Below are 20,932 nucleotides of genomic sequence, written 5' to 3'. Positions count from 1 at the left end.
GTGAGACAGGCTATTTCCTGTTGCCTGCAAGATGTAGAGCTCTCAGGTACCTCTTCAGTACCACACTGCCATGTCCCACCGTGATGATAATGGACTGAGCCTCTGAAACTGTCGGCCAGCCCCAATTAGATGTTTTCCCTTATAAGAGTTGTCAAGGTCATGGGGTCTTCACAGCAATAGAAACCCTAAGACACGTGGTGTAGATCTCACTTTTCACTTTGAAAGAGGGCTTCTTGTTCATTATTTTATACTTTAGGCTGGCCTGTGAGTTTCCAGGATGGTTGGATTGTCCTTCATCTGCCTTCTATCCCACTGTGAGAACACTGGAGTTACAGACACACTTGAAGAATTCCATTAAATCCTGTCCACACTTTGGGGGTGCCTGGACTAAGCCCCTAAAGTGAAGCTTCTGAAATGACTAACAGTGGCTGTTCAAAACCTTTGTAATTGTTCTTTCTTTGTGTGTTCTACAGAGATGGTTGTCCGATAGTGCCTAGTTCAACAAGATCTGCCATCTCAGCATCCAAAGTCTCCAAAACCAACGGTATGACACATTTACTTTGACAGAGTTTACAGAGAGGTGGCTTTGTCCCTGTCACTAAACTTTTTCTTAACTTCCTAGAATGTTTTGCATGATCTAAGTGAAAATATTCTATTTAAGTTACAATAACTCTGAAACTCAATCTGTATTAGAAAATAGCAGAGCAAAGCCGGGCCGTGGTGGCGCACGCCTTTAATTCCAGCACTCGGGAGGCAGAGGCAGGCGGATCTCTGTAAGTTCGAGGCCAGCCTGGTCTACAAAGGGAGTTCCAGGAAAGGCTCCAAAGCTACAGAGAAACCCTGTCTCGAAAAACCAAAAAAAAAAAAAAGAAAATAGCAGAGCAGAAATATATATCCATTGGACTTGAAGGTGTAAGCCTGTGTGTCCTCAGAAAACTCCCTGGTGCTTCTATAAGCCTCCCTTTCCTATCAATAAAGCATTACTAGTGTCGGCCTACTGAGGTTCTAATGAGGCATGTAAACCACTGGGTGACTTATGCAGATATCAACAGAGAGTCTCCTCTGGATTAGGGACCCGTGGGGCATTGCGGGTTTATCAGTGTGCAAGCAAATATCTATCTCACATGCTAGCATAATGACAGAAACACGAGGAGAGCTGTGTCTTTAATGCTCATTTAGACTATACATTTCTTCATAGCAATACACAGTGAAAGAGAAACTGAGGCACTGAGAAGCTTTATAACTTTGCCCAAGCCCACTGTCTTAGGGTTTCTACTGCTGTGAAGAGAGACCAACTGTTATAAAGGAAGACATTTGGTTAGGGTGGCTTGCTTACATTTCAGATGTCCTGTCCATTGTCAACTATGGTGGAACATGACAGTGTGCAAACAGACATGGTGCTGGAACAGTAGCTGAGAGTCCTTACATCTGCAGGCAACAGGAAGTGGTCTGAGACATTGGGTGGTATCTTGAGCATATATAAGACCTCAAAACCCGCCTCCACAATGACACACTTCCTCCAGCAATGCCACACCTCCTAACAGTGCGACTCCCTTTGGGAGCCATTTTCTTTCAAACCACCACACACACAAAGTTAATGAAAACTAAGTTCAAAATCTAAACCCAGAAAATCTGAGTCCCACTTTGTTGAGGGAGACTGCTTGTTCATTCCCAGCCACCCAGACCTGAAATAATCACACAGACTATATTAATTAAAACACTGCTTGGCCTTATTAGCTCATGCATATTTCTAGCTAGCTCTTACATCTTATATTAGCCTATCTCTGTTAATCTGTGCATCATCATGAAGTCATGGCCTACCGACAAGGTTCCACAACACATCTGTCTCCTCCAGTGGTTACATGGCTTCTCCTAATTCTGCTTTCTTTCCTCCTCTCTCTGCTTGGGATTCCTGCCTTGCCCTATTCTGCACTGCAATAGGCCCAAAGTAGCTTCTTTATTAACCAATCCACATCACCACTTAGTTACATAATCAGAACCTACAAATGTAGCTTTGATTGCTAGTGCTAAGAGAGATATGAGGCACAGAGGAATGGGAGTGAACTAGAGTGCTACAAACTGTGTGTACTTTGTACAGAGCCTTTCATGTTCGAAGAGAGTAACATCTGAATGCCAATGGCAGCTACTTGAAACCATGACATTGTAATTTGTCTCCTAGAGTCAAAGGTTCGTTCCCTGCTCTCCATCAATTTATTTCAAGCAGACAAGCTCACAAAACACTTCCTGCCTGCCTGTCTGTCCAGGCCTGTTTGTCTCTCCAGGGCCTCTCTGTCTGACCAGGCCTGTACCCTGTGGAAAGAACCTCTGTCTGCTTTCTGGCTCGGCTCTCGTGGAACTTATTTCTGTGGTACCAAGAGAGGAAGCAGTTAGAAAAGAAGAGGGGAGGCTGTAAATGACTTAGCTATGGTGTTTTAGGGTATACCAGCAGGACTTTTAGATCCAGCACCTTGTTACTGATATGCTTCTAAAATGACTTTTCCTGGAGTTGTGAGAGACAATTCCTGGGGTCTGCAGAGCACCAATCACAAAGTTACAGAAGGATTTTCACAAAAATTCCACCTCAGCCCCATCCTCCCACCTAAGCACTTTACATTATCCACACGTGGCGCCTGTGCTAAAGCGTTTTGTAACATGAACCAAGCAAGTGTCCTCTTCCACACTGTGATCCACGACGTCTCTCCCATTCCAGTGGGATAATTTCCATTCGGTGTCTTCTACTTGAATCATTAGCCCCAAACAGCTTGTTTCGTTTTGTGGGAGTTGGCGCAGAGTCTCCCTCTGTAGCCCAGACTGCTTTCAAATTTATAGCAATCCTCCTGCCTCTGCTTCCCAAGCTCTAGAATTGCAGACGTAAGAATATACCTGCCTCCCAAGTCAGTTTTTATATATACTATTTTCTCTTAAGGGTTTGGTTCCCCTTCCCTTGGTGTGGTATACACACCTGTAAGTCCAGCACTTGGGAGATGGAGCCAAGAGGATGAAGAACTCAGGGGCAATCCAGTATGTGCCAAGTTGGAGGCCAGCCTGTGCCATGTGAGACCCTGTCTCAAAACAAAAAGAATGCGGGTTTTGTTTGTTTGATTTTATTTTAAGTTAAACCATTCTATCTTTTATTCTACTTACTTGCTTTATATAATTTATATTCTGACCTCTTTCCATATACAATTAAAAATAACATCTTTTGAAATATGGGGTTTCTTTATTTTAATACAGATCAGATTTAAGTTTTTCCACATTTATTTATTGTATATAGTGTTTGCTCACACACCCTCCCATGCCACAGCACATGAACGGGGCCGGATCTCGTCAGCCCAGATGTTATCCTTCTTGGTGACAAGCACTGAACCCTTTGGTCCATCTCCCTGACTCCTGCGCCAGCATTTTTAATTGAGTTCCATCCTTTATGTGTCTTGAGCAGTGTCCATGTCTCTCTTGTAATTTCAGCTGTCTCACTGTGCTGTTTCTTCCAGGCCACACCAGCACGGAGCCTTGTGGTCAGCCTGCCCTCACACCTAAGAACTCATTCTCCAAGGCAAGACTCCTTTCATGTCATATTTACTTTTAATAACCAATGTGCTTATGTTTCATAGCTAATTGATTTTGTAATTAAATGTTCTTCATATGCTAACAGTAAGCATCTGTTGTGATGAACTACACACAACACAGCGCCTTCAAACCTGTGCCCTGTGGTACATGGGCTTTCATGGCTAATGGTTTAACTCTGTAATTATTAGCATCAGGATGTGTGAATAATGTGCACAGTCCTTCCATTGTCTCTTGGATTATAGGAAGAGAAGTGTGTCATTAACAGCAGAGTTGCCTGTTCTTTCCATATTATTGACCTCCAGTAGCCTGAGAAGGCTAAACCCGTGGCCCTGGTAAGGAGCAACAGTATTAGCCAAAGAAGTAGACTGCTTCTTTTAAAAGGCTTGAGCAGTGTTTTCCAGATCATAAAATGAGAGCCCAGAGAAACTGGAGTCATTTGGCAGTACTTTAAACGCTGTGAGCCCCACTTCGTGCTCTCACTGTGAGTGCACTCGTATACGCGTTAGTTTGGGTAACATTTTTTCTTAAAACAGTCCTTCAGTCCATGGTAGGTGATTTCTGAAAGGCTCATAGCTGGGTTTCTATTCTGCTGGACTGGACTGTTTTAAACCACACTCACACCCCATGAGTCTAGTCACACCTCACTATTCAGTGTCTGCTGTGCAATAGAAAAGACATGTCTTCCCATTTAAAACACTTTTCTCTTTAGTAATCTGAAAAAAAAATGCAATCTTAATGTAATCCTGGACAAGATCTGGGTTTTAGAGAAGAAAATGTCATAATGAAGAGAAGCCTGTTCTGTACCTTTCGATACCACATCATCACGTCATGCACCGTTTTCATAGTGAGTGCTGAACCAGGCAGCAGCAGGAGCCACATAAGGCAGAAACAACTGTAACACAGAAGTAGCGTGGTCTTTGTCCGTGCTTTGCATGCCTTGCCCTGTAGCAGAGCTTGCTTTCCTGCTGGTCCCGATCTTCGACTCACAAAGCTGAAGCAGCTGAATTTTCTCGGGTTTCTACTGCTACTCACTCATGTTGGGTAGTGTTTGCTTTCTTTCAAGTATCGGTGTGTTGAAAGAAAGAAGTATAGCAATTCTCTTGAATTAACATCAAATTCTAGAAACTCAGGGCTTTCATTATTGTGGGAGCCAACATTTCTGTCAGAATTCAAATTGTCCAGAAATCTCCTTGACAACATTCTGTGATGTGGCATTAATGCCCAGACAGACCATGTTGAGGGCGCTACATGACCAGCTTATGAGATGTAGTTCTGAGGTGTCTAACCCCTTGCAAGAAAAGTTAGGCCTCCAGAGTGAGCCACAGCACACACTGTGATTTAGTCAGTTAATTTTAGAGTTTATCCAAACCTACCTTTTTTCTTTTCTGTCTTTTTTAATTATTTTTATTTTTTTCTTCCTTTTATTGAACAGAGATTATTTTCTGTATAATATATTCTGATCATAGTTCCCCTCTCCCAACTCCAGAGACTAATGCCACCTTCTCTCCTATCAGAATCTAACCCTGTCTCTCACTGGAAAACAAACAGGCACCTAACGAATAATAATAAAATAATATAAAGCAAAAAGAAGCCAAACTAGGACAAAACAAGCAAACCGAAGATGGAGCCAAAGAAAAAGCATAAAATACACAACATGCAGAGAAACCTGTTCACACACACGGGAATCCTTTACAAACACAAAGCTAAAAGCCATAATGTTTACAAAAAGGACCTGTAAGATTAAAAAGAAAAAAAAAAGATTTAAAAAGCCCTGTCCCAACCTTATGGTACATGGATTTTCCAGGAATGCCATTGATTTTATTTTGTGTTGGCATCTACTGCCAGGCATTGAGCCTGGCCTTGAGTGAGAAGCTGTCGAAGTGAACCCCAGATAGGCCAGGGGCTTAGGGGACAACCACACTATTCTGCTACAGGAATATCACCATGCAGTAACTCCTGGCAGCATTCTGTAGTACTCCTAGATCCTCAGAGAAGCCTTCTCCTGCAGCAGATGAGAACAGAGACCCACAGCTGGACAGTGTGAGGAAAACGAGAACACTTAGTCCTAAGTATAATGTCTCTATCAAATCCTTCCCCTCAGGGCTCAGGGGATCCCGGGAAGAGGAGGCAGAAAGATTTTAAGAGCCAGGGGTTCGAGACCAGCCTGGTCTACAAGAGCTAGTTCCAGGACAGGCTCCAAAACCACAGAGAAACCCTGTCTCGAAAACCCCCCCCAAAAAAACAAAAAAAACAAAAAAAAAAACCAGGGGGATGTCACTAAGGAAACAAGTCCTCTAAACCTCAGCAGCAGGACTGACACACATAAACTCAAAGAGACTGTGGTCGTGTACACACACGGTCCCGGCATGAGAGGAGAAGTGAACACATGCCCCATCCCTAGCCCAGAAGCGATGTCTTTTTTTTTTTTTTTTTTCCTTTTTAAATTGTGCTGGGGATTGAACCCAAATAGCAAAAGTGCTCCAGTACTGAACTACATGACTGCTACATTGTCCTGCCAGGCTGTGCTTCTAGTCAGCTGCACTGGAGTGGTAGATGCATGGTAGATATATAGTTACAACCCATTGTTAAGGCCTTAAACTCACAAGACAGTTAAACTACACTCGGAAGTCTTAGCACCTAACCAATGATCAAGTCACTAAATGCATCCACGTAACTCACTCATAAGTCATTAAAATGATGATTGTCTTTTGTCTGCCAATAGTGGTGCATATATATAATCCCAGCTTTAAAAAGGCTTAAGCAATAGGAACATGAGTTTTAGGCCTTCCTGTGCTGTATAGGAAGACCCTAGGTAGAGGAGGGTGAGAGGGAGGAAAGGAGGGAGGGAGGGAGGGAGGGAGGGAGGGAGGGAGGGAGGGAGGGAGGGAGGGAGGGAGGGAGGGAGGAATAAAGGAAGAGAGGAAGGGAGGGACCAAAAAGGATTTTATTCCTTTCTCTCAACTTCTAGGCCATTGTAATCCTATTTCACTTTTCTAAAATGTTCTTTAGAGGGCAAATCTCATAAAATACGTCTCAGGTAAGAGCCTTGTATGATCTAATGAATTTAGGAAGTAGCACGGTTCCCGATGTGTTGGGTGACAGGAACCCCATGCGCTTTGCTTGCTCCCTCCAGTGATGTTTCCCTGCTAACACAGATACACAGGGCAAAGCTGTAAATGAGTCTGTACAGAACAGGAACAGGGGAGGAGCCACGCCTGGACCTTCTCCAATCCCAGAAGTTCACTAAATAGTAACCTGGTATGTGCTGTGGTCTTGCCTTCAGGTTAATGGGGAAGTGTACCCTGGAGGAAAATGCTCATCTTCTCAGGTGATGGAGTCAACAGACCAGACTGAAACCAAAGGTAATTTTCAAATTAGCCCTCCTGTTACTGTAAAGGATCTAAAAGTTCAGTAACTTTCAGCAGGCCAGGTTTTCCTCCTGCTACCTCCCATGCTAGCACAGCTTCCAAAGCAGGCCAGTTTTTCCTCCTGCTACCTCCCATGCTAGCACAGCTTCCAAACGGAAGTTTGTTGTGCGGATGTCCAGTGTCCGCTCTCATCTCTAGGCTTACGTGACTTAGGAGCTTCAGAAGACAGTTTCCTGTGTGGTGTAAAGCAGCCTGCGTAGACTGCCAGGTGCCTTATAGCTCCAAATTTCGGATTGAGGATATTTTATTGGGCCTATTATATCCTTAAGCTTCAGAAGATAACATCTTTATTTCTTTTGTTAGTGAATAATCTGACATTAATTTTATGAAGTAAGCATCGGATTGTTGACATTTCATGAAAAGGTATATCCAATACTGATTTTCATTATTTGTTTCTATGCTACATTTGTGTGCTTGTTGGTGACAGCAGCCAGCACACGTAGGCTGGCAGGACTAGGTCACCATGTCTGTCCTTCACAGGAAACACTTAAAACTGCAGAGTATCTGGCATCTTAGCACTGAGACTGCCCCTTTCCCAGTAGTTTAAAAATAAATCGCTGTTTTTCAAGACTCTGACTCGCAGGATGGCAACATCTATGATGATCCACAAGAAGCTGAGGTTATCCAGTCCTTGCTGGATGTTGTGGATGAAGAAGCCCAGAACCTCTTAAACCAGACTAAGGCCACCAGAAGGGCCTATTCTCCAGGTCAGTGAACCCAGGAATTCAAGCACATGAGTACGAGAAAGTTAGTCAGTAAAACTGAAATATATTAGCAATATCGTCATCATGGTTTTAGACATCGTTTTCGAAATAAAATAAAATGTATTGTCTTTCCCATGTTGGTTTGTGGGTGAGTTAGTCACTAATGAGACTTAGAATTCATCGTTAGCAGTAGTCCGTGTAGCTGTGGGTAGAGTGCTTGCCCAGCATGTATGAAGCCCAGGTTCCGTGTCCAGCACCATATAAACCATGCATGGTGATGCACACTACAGTCCCAGAACTTGGGGTGTGGAGACAGGGGCGTTGGAAGTTCATTATCACCTTCAGCTACGTGGCAAGTTCAAGGCCAGCCTGGATACGTGAGACTATCTAAAAAAAAGTATCATGTATGTCATAGCTTCTATTTATAAACATATTAGTCTACACATTTCCCCTCCAGTTGTCAGTAAGCCAGTGTAAACCATGGCCATTTCATAGATAAACTTCACCAATATTCTACACTGTGTATCATATCCCTTACTCTTAGCTTTCCCTGTTGGGGCATTGGTGTGGTCTGCTTACTGCCTTCTTTCTTGGGGAAATAAAGTTTTCTGCTGCCTTAGTACATCTCTTAGTTTCTCTTGGCCTGAATGTTTCTCCCCCAGATCCATTGAGGACAAATGAGGAGGCACCAGAAGAAGGAGGCACAGATACAGACTGTGATGGTTCTCCATTACCTGAGGATGGCCCTGAGGTGAGAGCTGTACCTGCAGGGATAGCTGAGGGCACTGCACTTCACTAGAATTCTGTTTTAGCCCAGAGGACAAACGATGGCAGTGTTAACTTCTGTTACTGACAGGTTATTGCTTGGAGGTGGAGGAAGGCAGCATTATTTTATTACATCGCCGTGTCATCTGTACCCAGCAAACTCAGAATCTTTTCTCCATTGGAAGAAGGAATGAATAGGAAAGGGGAGGAGAGGGAGTCAGAACTGTGCTGGCTTAGCCTCTAAGAGCTGTCAACCACCCACCTCTATGCTTACACACCACTCAGACACACAAGGGTATATTCACCATTTACTTACAAATCTGTATGGATACCAAGATGCTTGTGGCTTCTGAGTATTTCTTAATGTATAAAAATCATATAAACATTGACTGTCTCAATATTCTATTCTCTAGAGGGTTTATTTAAGTTGGTCTTTTATACTATTGTAATATTATATAAAGTTATACCATGGCTCTTTGAAAGGTTTCATGACTTTTGTAAGTCGTAACAATGTAATTAAATTTCTACTACAATATTTTTAAACTGACTTCTTTTTTACATAAGAATAAATAAAAAGCCGGGCGGTGGTGGCGCACGCCTTTAATCCCAGCTCTCGGGAGGCAGAGGCAGGCGGATCTCTGTGAGTTCAAGACCAGCCTGGTCTACAAGAGCTAGTTCCAGGACAGGCTCCAAAACCACAGAGAAACCCTGTCTCGAAAAACCAAAAAAAAGAATAAATAAAAAGTTTTTCCTGCCATTTAAAAATTGTAATCTAAAATTTCTTTTCTCTTAAAAAGGAGAAAAAGCATATTATTTATATTCTTCATTATAATGACCTATAATAACAAATATTTATGTTAGAAAACCTTATTATATAGATTTTTAGGATATATTTTCATTGTAAAAATTACTTTAAATGTGAGAGTTCATTAGTGCAAAATTCCCTTTTAATCTCCTCTCCATGCTCATCTTTTCCACTGCTGTGAAATGAGCACCATGGCCAAGGCAACTTACAGAGGGTTTATGTGGGCTTTAGGTCCCAGAGGGCTAGGGGTCAGTGTGAAGGAGAATCCTCTGGGCTAGGGGTCAGTGTGGAGGAGAATCCTCTGGGCTAGGGGTCAGTGTGGAGGAGAATCCTCTGGGCTAGGGGTCAGTGTGGAGGAGAATCCTCTGGGCTAGGGGTCAGTGTGGAAGAGAATCCTCTGGGCTAGGGGTCAGATGGAGGAGAATCCTCTGGGCTAGGGGTCAGTGTGGAGGAGAATCCTCTGGGCTAGGGGTCAGTGTGGAGGAGAATCCTCTGGGCTAGGGGTCAGTCGTGGAGGAGAATCCTCTGGGCTAGGGGTCAGTCGTGGAGGAGAATCCTCTGGGCTAGGGGTCAGATGGAGGAGAATCCTGGTGGCTGGCACAAGGCAGGGTAGCTGGAGCGCGAAGCTTGAGGGAGCCCATCTTAAGCCTCAAGCAGAAAGCAGAACAAACTAAAAATGACAATCTTTAAACTCTGAAAGCCACCTCCAGTGACACACTTCCTCCAGCAAGGCCACCCCTCCTACACCTCCCCAAACAGCAACCCAACTGGTTACCAGGTATTTAAACGTCCAAGATTGTGGGGACATCTCATTTGAACTACCAGTTATTAATAAAACTTGGATTTCTACCTACCCTTCCACCGCGCATGTGAAGTCCAAGGTCAGCAGAACTGATCACACACTGGCTGGAAAGGGCCCATCCATCATCTTATCACTATACGTCTCATCACATTGTCAGAAACCACATTTTCATCTAACAGTTGTTGATGCCCTCTTTCCACATGAGTGCACGCACATTTGCCTCATTCTTTCTAATATTCTATGTTCTAGTATATGGATTAAATCAGCTATCTTCCTGGAAGTTGTGTTTACTGAATAACAGTGTAACAAAGGTTCCCATGTCTGTACTGTGAAATCATAACTCTCATAAGGCAATTTTTTTTTAATCAAGACAGGATTTCTCTGTAGCTTTGGAGCCTATCCTGGAACTAGTTCTTGTAGACCAGGCTAGTCTTGAACTCACAGAGATCTGCCTGCCTCTGCCTTCCAGATGCTTGAATTAAGGGCATGTGCCACCAATGCCCAGCTAAGACAATTTTTAAAATTGTTTGTTTTTCTGGTGTGACCACCTCACAAGTCCCATCATTTTCCTTCTGTCTTACCTAAGCATTTCCCAGGAGCAGGTAGGTGCTTGAGTTGCAGCCTGTCTGTATCTCTGGAGTGTGTTATACAAGAGAATTGTTTTCTCACAGTTTGAAGGCCAGTGTATGTGGTGGCGTAAATGAATGCAGACAGATTATAAAGATATATACAGCTTTAATAAGGAAATAGACTTACAGGACCACAGGTTCCTGCGGAGAACAGGAAAAGCAGAGAAAAGGGGCTGCTGGGATCACGCCCGGCAGATTTATCAGTAAACATTAGCCCAAGGCGAACATGACCCCAATGGGTGGGGCTATATCCCTACATCTCCCCCTTTTGTCTAAATAAGATAGAACTAAACCAAATACAACTATATACAATAATAACAAATAATAAATATAACAAACAATATTGAGAACAAAAGTTTTGTTAAACATTTTATCTCAAGGAGTCTAAATAACATAAAGAATAACTACAATTATATAATTTTTAACTCCGTCAAAGATCTGAGAAGGGAATAAATATTACTTAACAATCGAGAGATATCCAAAATGTGTAACAATTGACAGAGACAACTGACTACCTGGGCAATCACCCAAAGTCTCGTTTGTAATGTTGAGTCAACCAACTTTGGCTAAGGCCTAACATAACTGGCATACCATTCTTAGAACTATCCTACCCTGTCTTGGCAGGATAAGACAATCCTGTTTTATCCACTTAGGGATATTTTGTATCTTTGTCAGAAGTTGAGGTATGGGCTTTTCTTAACCCAAAGGCCAGTTCTGCCAAGAAGACAAGCTCCCAGTGGAGTGTCTCTGGTGCTCAACGTTCTCTCGGGAGTAGAGTGGCGTTGCCAGGAGTAATTGTGTCTTGTTGGCACAGAAATTTTAGGTTAGATTAAAGGCCATTTTTTACAGCTCTTCGAAGAGGCTGAAGATCATACTATCTATACTAAATATAATCTCTATGTAACTAAAAGACCTGATTAACTTAAAAATAAATATGACAAACATATAATTCTCAATACCTATCTAACTTGAAAACTAAAAGAATAAACAACTGTGCAATATATGAAGACAATGATCTTCAATTGTAAACAATGTCATAGTATCAGAGGTAGAAATATACATTGTAATATGGTAGATGTATCAATACAATATAGACAAAGTTATAAGCATACTCATACAAAAATAGAGGTAGTAACACTCACATTCAATATTTAATATATCAATACACAAGAAACAGTACCAATACAATTTTCTATAAACAGTAATTCACAAAAACCAATCATCCCATAAAACCAGTTAATCCCCCTTCTTCCTAGCCCCACGTTGGGCGCCAAAATGTGGCGGCGTAAATGAATGCAGACAGATTATAAAGATATATACAGCTTTAATAAGGAAATAGACTTACAGGACCACAGGTTCCTGCGGAGAACAGGAAAAGCAGAGAAAAGGGGCTGCTGGGATCACGGGCCCGGCAGATTTATCAGTAAACATTAGCCCAAGGCGAACACGCCCCCAGTGGGTGGGGCTATGTCCCTACAAGTGTACCAGGGGTTCTCACTCAACCTCCCTTTGACTTACAAATGAACAACATTCTTAGCTGCACCCTTCCCTCTGTTTCAGCTCCTGCCTAGCATCTGTTCTTCCTCTTGTAAAATACCAGTTTATTGATCTGCAGGCTCAGGCCTGTGCCCTTACCACACCTGTGGCCTTATCATACCTGTGGCCTTACCACACCTGTGGCCTTACCACACCTGTGGCCTTACACCTGTGACCTTACCACGCCTGTGGCCTTACACCTGTGACCTTACCACACCTGTGACCCTACTCTAATTAATTATCTCTCTAAGGCACCACCTGCAGATTCAGCCAGGTGGGTGTCTAGGCAGACATGTCCAGGAACTATATTATATACACTGAAACTACACAAAGGGCATGAAAAGTTTATTTCTCGTTCTTTAATAGCAAACTCTAAAATTAAAATTCTCTCCAGAATCGTCCATAAATTAAGTATGGATCTGTAAAATAATTTAACTGTTTTTAGTGGGAGACAAGGTATCTGGTAAAAATGATTATAATGATCCAGGAAGTGGGCATGTGAAATTATCAGGGACGAATCAAAAAATTGACATTCATAGGAGGAGAATATTTCTACTAATTATCACAAAAATGTTTTGTAATTCATTTTCCCAAAGTGCCAGTGAATCCTGGAAGTTCTACTCTGAGAAGGATGCTCGGGGCTGGGGAGATGTTCATGTAGTGTCTATAAAGCATGTGTAAGAGCCTGCATTCAGACCCCCAGTACCTGCATAAACACCAGAGTGCACAGCACACACCTGCAGCTCAGTGCTGGGGATGGAGAGAGCCCAGATACAGAGGGGAGGGAAGCTCATCACCATATCCCTGGAGCTCAGTGGACTGCCAGCCTAGCTGAGTTTATGAACTCCAGATTCCGTGAGCCCCTGTCTCAAAACATAAAGTAGAAAGCAACCATGGAAGACACTGGGCATGAGCCTCTAGCTTCCACATGCATGCTCACACACACAGTGCACCTTCACCCACTCACACATATACCCACATATAATGCACACATGTGCACACATTCATACAAACACATAAAATGGACATTCAGCCACCCACACATACACCACCACACAATGTACACATGTGCACACATGCATACAAACACTTATGTACAATACACATTCACCCACTTACATATACCCACATACAATCCACAGACTTGCACACATTCACACACCCACACAAACACCTAGATGCAATATACACACACAAATACATAATGCTTAAAACCAGATATGTGGGGCCAGATTGTCTGTAGTAATAAATTAGCACTTCCCGTGTAAGTGTGCTTTAAAATCATTTTCAGCCTAAGCTACAAGATGGCTCAGAGGTTAAGACCCAAACTTCGTCCTCAGAACCTATTTTGGGAAACTAACAGCCTCTGAAACTCTAGTTCCAGGGATTCTCACATCTTCTTCTGGTCCCCGGGAGTACCTGCGCTCAGCATGCACACACACATAATTAAAGTAAATCTTGTCTTAAAAAGAATTCTTGAGCAAAGAAAGTAATCACTTTAACCAGCAGAACTTCATGGGCACTGGCAGTGTCTCAGCCAAGTGTCGTCTGTGTCTTCGTGATAGGAGAAGAATAACACTAACAACATAAAAAGTAATTCACAGAAAAAAGTTAACCACTGAGAGATGCCTCAGTTCGATTCCCAGCACCCATAAGCTGGGAGGCTCACGACCATCTGTAACTCCAGATCCAGGGGATATGGTGCTCTTCTCTGACATCAAGGGCATCAGGCATACACACACAAGCAAAACACTCATTCACATATAGCATAAAGTGAATAAATGTAAAGAAAAATTATTAAGCTTTTGTCGATTGAGGTTTCTGTCCTGCCCGGTTCCCACAGTCGGTTAAGTCTCAAAGAAATCACACAGAGGTCTACATTAACTATAAACTGATTGGCCCATTAGCTCAGGCTTCTTATTAACTCTTATAAGGTATATTAGTCAATTATTCTTGTCTATGTTAGCCACATGGCTCAGTACCTTTTTCAGCAAGGCAGTCACATCTTGCTTGCTCTGTGGCTGGGCCAGGACTGCAGAGGAATGGACTTCCTTCTTCCCAGAATTCTCTTGTTTTCATTGACCTGCCTCTACTTCCTGTCTGGTTGTCCCGCCTATACTTCCTGCCTGGCTACTGGCCAGTCAGCGTTTATTTAAGATATAATTGACAAGATACAGATCAATGTCCCACAGCAAGCGTTATGAGATTGGTTTTGTTGCAGGGAACTAGTCTGACTTTTATCTCTCTCCGCTGTAGTTGCTGAATGGCTGTGAAGCGCACACAGGAAACCCAAGCGGTGGAAGGTAATGTTTTCAGTGTGTGCAGCTCTTTGTTCTTTTATTTCAGTGAAATGAATTTTTTGTTTTCCAATAAAATTATTGATTAAATTATGGAACCATGTTTAAATATAGATATGTCTCTCTTTTTTTTTTTTTTTCTGAGACAAGATTTTAACACAGTTCTGATTGTCCTGGAACTCTGTAGACCAGGCTGGCCTCACACCCACAGAGATCCATCTTAGTGTTGGAATTAAAGATGGGCACCACCACATCCAGCATGAATATTGTTCTTCAAGATTTGTTACAAGTAGATTCTTTTGATTTAAGAAAATGTCTACCTACTGCTCAAAAAAAGAAAAAAGAATAATATAGTCTTAACCATGGTGTTTTGTTGTTTTCTTTAATAAGTGTTCAAAAAAGAACATGTCAGAAATGTTGACTCCTGCTAAAATTATGGGTGATTTATTTTTTAAATTTTTGTCTGTTTTTCTGTACTTTCAAATTTTTAAGTTTTTATAATGAGAAAATGAATCCAGGGTCAACAGCTAAAAGTGCTTGCTACAAAGCTAGTGACCTGACTTCAATCCCTGGAACCCACATGTTGGAAGGAGAGAGCCCACTCCCAAAGATGCCCCCCACTGTGCATTCAACTGCTGTAACTCCAACTTCAGGGAGTAACTCTCTCTTCTTGCCTCCTAGGATACACACACAGTCTTCTTAAAAAATAATGAAACAGCTTTGTACCTAATCATCAGCAGACATCCAAAAAGTAGAGTACTCTTTATTGTACAATAAGGAAGAAAGGATAGCAAATTAGTTTGTTCTCATGAGAAGACAATTAAAAATACCATTAAAATATAGTTTTTTTCACATTACTGATTCTTAAGTGTGCTTTTTGTTATTTTATGTCACTGAACCCATGAAGAAATATAGTACACTGTAAGCTAGCAATTTGATTTTAAAGAATTTATTCCAACTTCTATAAGAGAATATTCTCATGATGACAAATAATGGTGACATGTAGAAAACACCATTTAAAAAATGATAAACTGGGGGAGGGGTACTGTGATTCCACGCAGGTGGTCTAAAGAATAAGAAAAGAAAGAAATGCCTTGTGAGGAGCTGACTTAAATATGTCCTTGTAGACAAGGTGTAGGCCCTCATGGCTGCTGGAGAGGAGGCTCAGCATTAAGACTGTATACTGTTCTTCCAGAAGGCCCAGGTTTAGTTCACAGCACCAGCATGGGGCACCTGACAACTGCCTGTAACTCCAGCTCCAGGGTGGACAGACAGAATCTTGGTGCAGCTGTAGACTGGGGTCTGGCCCCTGGCAGCATCGCCAGCTCACGACCGCTAGTGACTCCCTTTCTGAATTACCTGCTGCCGTCCTCTGACCTCCAGGAGCAGCAGGCGCATGCCTGTTGCACGTCCAAACACAGACAACACACTCATACACATAAATAAATCAGAAAAAAAAACCAACAGGATAATTGCTGCTTCCATTTGATCTTTTGGGAGATTCTGTCTGTGCCCTGCTTTAATGGTGTGTACTGGTATTCTCAGACAGAGAACCCCACTTAGTTCTCCTGACCATCAGAAAGTAAAAATCCTGAGATTTTACCCTACCTACACCCAAACACTAATTTTCTGCCTGGTTTCCTTTCTCTGATCACCTCACCAAGTATGATCTGGGAGCCAGATTTCCATGGCTGTAACGGAACACCTGGAGTAAATCACACTGCAGGAAGAAAGGTTCCCTGGAGCCTCCATTTCATAGGGTTCAGTTGATACTGCTTGGCCCTGTTGCTCTGGATCTGTGACCAGGTAGAATACCATGGCACAGTGTGTGGGGGAGCAAAGATAACCTGATGGTGGCGGGAAGAGACAGGAGGAGCTGCTACCCCAGAGCCCCTTCAGGAAACCTCGCATAGGTCCTGCTGTCTCGTGAAGGCCGAATGATTCCCCATATACTGTTAGCTGTGAACCAAGTCTTTAGCCCATGGGAATCATAGAAGACAACATCGTCTGTGTACCCCCAGAATAATGAGAACTTGTGCTGAGTTTCATCACATTGAGTGAAGCCAAGACCGTCTTCACTCATAGCTGCAGCTAAAGATCATGTTTCCTCCACAGGGATTCTTGAAATAATCTCAGACACACCCACAAGGTGCAGTCGTGAGAGGGAGGGATGAAGAGATGGCCAAGTCAGTAAGATGCTTTGTTCGAGAGCCTGAGTTTGAGCCTTAGATCTCACTGCGTGTGGTGCTGTCTGCTGTAGTGAAGCCCTGGAGAAGTAGGAACAGGCAGATCTAGGGCTGGCTGGTTGGCAAGGTCCAAGCACTTGAAATATCTTGCCAGGTGTATTACACCTGAGAAGCAATGCCCAAGGTAGACCTCTGCTCCTACACACAAAGTACATGCTTACCCTCGTACATGTATGCACACGTATGAAAAAGGAGTCACATGTTGATAAAAAATAATGCCATCCATGTTGACACAAATGAAACCATCCCCGAAGGGACTCCTTGGTCTCTGGAGTCTGCAACTAGAACTACAGTGCACTTGAGTTCATACCTACCATGTATCTCAAAAATTGTGCATTGGAGGACCTACTTAGTTTAGAGGTTCTCATGTTTAATTTTTGTTTGTATTTTAGACAAGGTCTTGCTTTGTTTTTTAGGCTGGTCTGTAACTACAAGGTTCAAGTGATCCTCCTGCCTCAGCCCCCAGAGGAGCTGACGGCACAGAGAGTACTACCATACCCAGTTTGGATTTTTTTTTAAATCAGAAAGTTTATTTTAATTTTTATATGTATCTATTTATTGTGTGTGTGCATATGTGCTGCACACATCCCACATCACAGGTGTAGCTGTCAAAGCAACTGAGGCAGCTCCTGTCCTTCTGTGTGGGTCCCGGGGTGAACCTGGGTCATCAGGCTTGACGACCCACTGAGCCGTCTCATGAGCTCAGCAAGTGTCGCAATATTGTAGTTGTTATAAAGAAAATAAGTGACTTGAATCGTGATATTTAAAATTGTCTTGGAGACAAAGCATTTCAAATGTGTTTGTTGGCACAGCGTACCTGAGGCATCAGAGGAAGGAACGTGTGCTGAAGACGGAGTAACACGAGGAAGCAGGGAATTCCCAACAGAGGCAGCAGACCATGGAGACTCCAGCAAAGGCAAGAATTTTATTGCCTTTTTTTTTTTCATTAAAAACAGTAGGTAGGAAAACTTAGTAAAAGATGCTTTCCACGATGTACGAATGTTATTTGGTCATATGTGTGTGCTCTTTGGTTTTATGCTTGAAGCTAAATCACATGGACATCGACTGTGGTTATCAGAACCAAATTGTTTGCATGGTTGGATCCTAAAGCTTCAGTGGCGTAGGATAAATCACAAAGTATATTGAGAAACCAAAGGGCTCATCTTATTTACAGTAAAACTGGTGGACTATGTGACGTGCAGGAGCTCCAGTTACCCTTGGCGACAGCCTCTCAGGGGCCAGTGGAAAGACACTAGGGCTTCACTCCTCTCTTCTTGCGCTTTCTAATGCTATATCGCCGTCATGAAGGGTGGAGTTTGATTATTTGAAGTCTGTTCTACTTAGAGTTTCTATTACTGTGATAAAACACCTTGACCGAAAGCAACTTGAGAATGGTTTGTCCACCTTAGACATTCTGGTCATGGTCCATCACTTGGGGTCAGTGCAGGAATTCCAGGAAGGATCCCAAGCAGAGGCCACAGAGGAGCTGCTTACAGGCTTCTCCCCAAGGCTTCCTCACCCTGTTTTCTTAGAGAACCCAGGAGCACCTGCCCGGCAGCAACACTGCCCACAGTAAGCTGAGCCCTCATGTGTCAATCAAAAAAATAGTCTACACACACGCAGACTTGCCTTCGTGTCAATCTGATGGAGGCATTTTCTCAGTTGAATTTCCCTCTTCCTAGATAACTTGTGTCAAGTTGAAAAAAAACAAACAACAACAAACACCAAGCACGGAGTCCTGGTACTTTTATTTATTTGTTTTGGTTTGCTTTTGATTTTTGAAACAGTCTCACTAGTTTTCCTGGCTAACCCGGAATTTGTAACATTAACCAAGCTGACCTTGAACTCACAGAGATCAGCTTGCCTCTGCTTCCTGCATGCTGGATTAAATGACTTCTTAATGTTTTAGAAGGAATTCGTGGCTTGAACCCTTTTTCTGCTTAGGTAGGCTGTTGTGCACAGTGCTCCCACGGGCTCCGGCCACCCGTGCTCGTTCACCGAGCTGCTCCGCCCCAGTTGCCTTCACACCCCGTTACAAAGAGTGCATCACCGCTAACCATGCCCAGTCAGACACTGAGCTTTGGGGTCTTGCCCAGCCTGTGTTCCCCGTGGTGCTCAGCACCCCTGCCACCTGCACAGTAGCTGCACCATGTCTGCGTCCTGACAGTCAGTGAGCTGTGGAGTCTTCCTCTGCCTGGGTTGGTAGTTTGACTGCTGTTAGGAATAGTCCATACAGCAGACACTCGCTCGGTCCGGGCTCTGCCAGGGTCCTTGTTTAATTCAACTCCTGAATAGCCCAAGAAAGTACTCTTCTGCAGGGAGACCAGTGTCACAGGCCAGGACTTCAGCCCGGAATGCCAAGAGTGGGCTGAGAAGGAAGCCTGTATTCTAAGCAGTCTCCTGATGTGTAGAGCCTGATGTCTGTGTCTCCTTCTTCCCCAGCCAAGATTCTAATGAGCAGTAACAGGGAACTAGATGGGGTTTCTATCGGAACCCTTCAAGGGCCTGCCTTAAAGGTTTTTACTCGGTTCAAAAAGAGAAGCCAAATACGCATAGGAACTAAAAAGTCTGGTGGCTGTAGGAAAACTTCTCTCACACCTTGTTTCTCTTCTTGTGCTCTTTATTTTTCTCTCTTTATTCTGCTGCCTCCACCCTATTTTTTTCTGTTCTAATTGTCTATAATTTCGTTGCTCTAATTAGAGCAAAGACAGAGAATTCTCTGCCTCTATTCTAATTCCAGTTCTCTGTTGCAATACTTTGTTCCAGTTCATTCTTGTTCTAATTATTTTACTTTTTTTTCTTTTTCTTCTACTTCTCCATCCTATTTCTTCTCATCCTATTTCTTCTCATCCTATTTCTTCTACATTCTTATTCTATCTCTACATTCTTATTCTATCTCTACATTCTTATTCTATCTCTACATTCTTACTCTATCTCTACATTCTTATTCTATCTCTACATTCTTATTCTATCTCTACATTCTTATTTCTATCTCTACATTCTTATTCTACTTCTGCTGTTACAAATTCCTAAGCATAAATACATCTATTCATTAGCAACTTGTTAGTAATAAAAAAAAATAAAAACTACAAGGAAAATTCTCCGTGACATAGGCATTCTTTGAAGATACACAGACTGCTAGTTTGTAGCCAACAACAGCTGCAGCTGTGGGGGGGGCGGTCCCCCCAGCCATCTTTTAAGAGGGCCACTACAGGTTACAGGGAGAAAACTAAACCATAGAGATGTAAGGAAAAGACAAAGAATACATGCATTATTTTACATTTCTTCAGTGTGATTAATAGTATCTGGACATGATAAGTCAGCTGAGTGCTGTTGATCTCTTGAAGGGCTAAGATAGAACACGGACAGACACCTGCAACACCATCCTAATTCATCATAAATCCTCTGAAGGGCTTAGGTCCCACAAGGCCAGACACCTGCAATTTCATAAGTAAAATCCATGAAAGTTCTATTTGTGATCCGTCCAGAAGGATGCACATCTGGATCACTTGCTCCGTCAGTCAGGCTAATGATAGAGAGCAGGCTTCTAAGTTTCTCACCCTAATGAGGAGAACATAGTATAGAGAGAAAGTCATCCTTTTGACCATCCACAATATGTGTGCCCATAAGACTGAGATGTAATCATGAGATTACATGTTCATATTACATGAAAATACACAGTAATGGAGATATACCATAACTGTTGTTGCACAAGTGAAATTACAGATGAAAGCAACGGTTTTCGGAGTCAGTGGTACTTTGCCGGGCAGGGTTCCTCCATCTGAGAATAATTTCTCAGGTGGGTTGACATCCGCATTATCAGTTGCTATGAGCTATAATTGCGTCATGCTCCCTCAATAGCTCATTATAAATGATCCTGACAGTTTTCCTAATATAAATAGTGCCATTAAAGTCCAGCAGAAATGAACATGTGCTCCATCCAAAAATATGAATAGCTGGGAGTCGCAAGCCTTGCAGACTTATGAGCAGTGGCACCGTAGCTCTTCAGTGCTGGGTAAAGCAGCTGTGTGGTCACAGAGACTGGGTGGACTGTGGTCGTCAGCCAGTCAGCCACACTGCTTTACAGAGACGCCCTTTGCATGGGATGATGGCAAATGAGAACAGGCACAGGGAGCTCTCCTATTCCTTGAGC

The 20,932-nt window shown here is 42.8% G+C and overlaps 1 protein-coding gene across 4 annotated transcripts in view; it reads left to right on the top strand.

Moving 5' to 3' along the window:
* Positions 1–20,932, top strand: part of Ptpn13 (protein tyrosine phosphatase non-receptor type 13) — a 194,951-nt gene that overhangs the window by 160,690 nt on the left and 13,329 nt on the right. For all 4 annotated transcript variants that reach the window (XM_057771410.1, XM_057771408.1, XM_057771407.1 and 1 more), the window contains 7 exons: positions 474–544; positions 3,492–3,553; positions 6,851–6,929; positions 7,565–7,702; positions 8,362–8,450; positions 14,493–14,539; positions 17,592–17,695. In XM_057771410.1, the coding sequence (XP_057627393.1) occupies positions 474–544; positions 3,492–3,553; positions 6,851–6,929; positions 7,565–7,702; positions 8,362–8,450; positions 14,493–14,539; positions 17,592–17,695 (590 nt within the window). The remainder of the gene's footprint in view (positions 1–473; positions 545–3,491; positions 3,554–6,850; positions 6,930–7,564; positions 7,703–8,361; positions 8,451–14,492; positions 14,540–17,591; positions 17,696–20,932) is intronic.

This window comes from Chionomys nivalis, chromosome 6 (genome assembly GCF_950005125.1).
Source record: "Chionomys nivalis chromosome 6, mChiNiv1.1, whole genome shotgun sequence".
NCBI lineage: Eukaryota > Metazoa > Chordata > Mammalia > Rodentia > Cricetidae > Chionomys > Chionomys nivalis.
The sequence above is the reverse complement of the archived record's forward strand: the minus strand, read 5'-3'. Positions and strand labels throughout refer to the sequence as shown.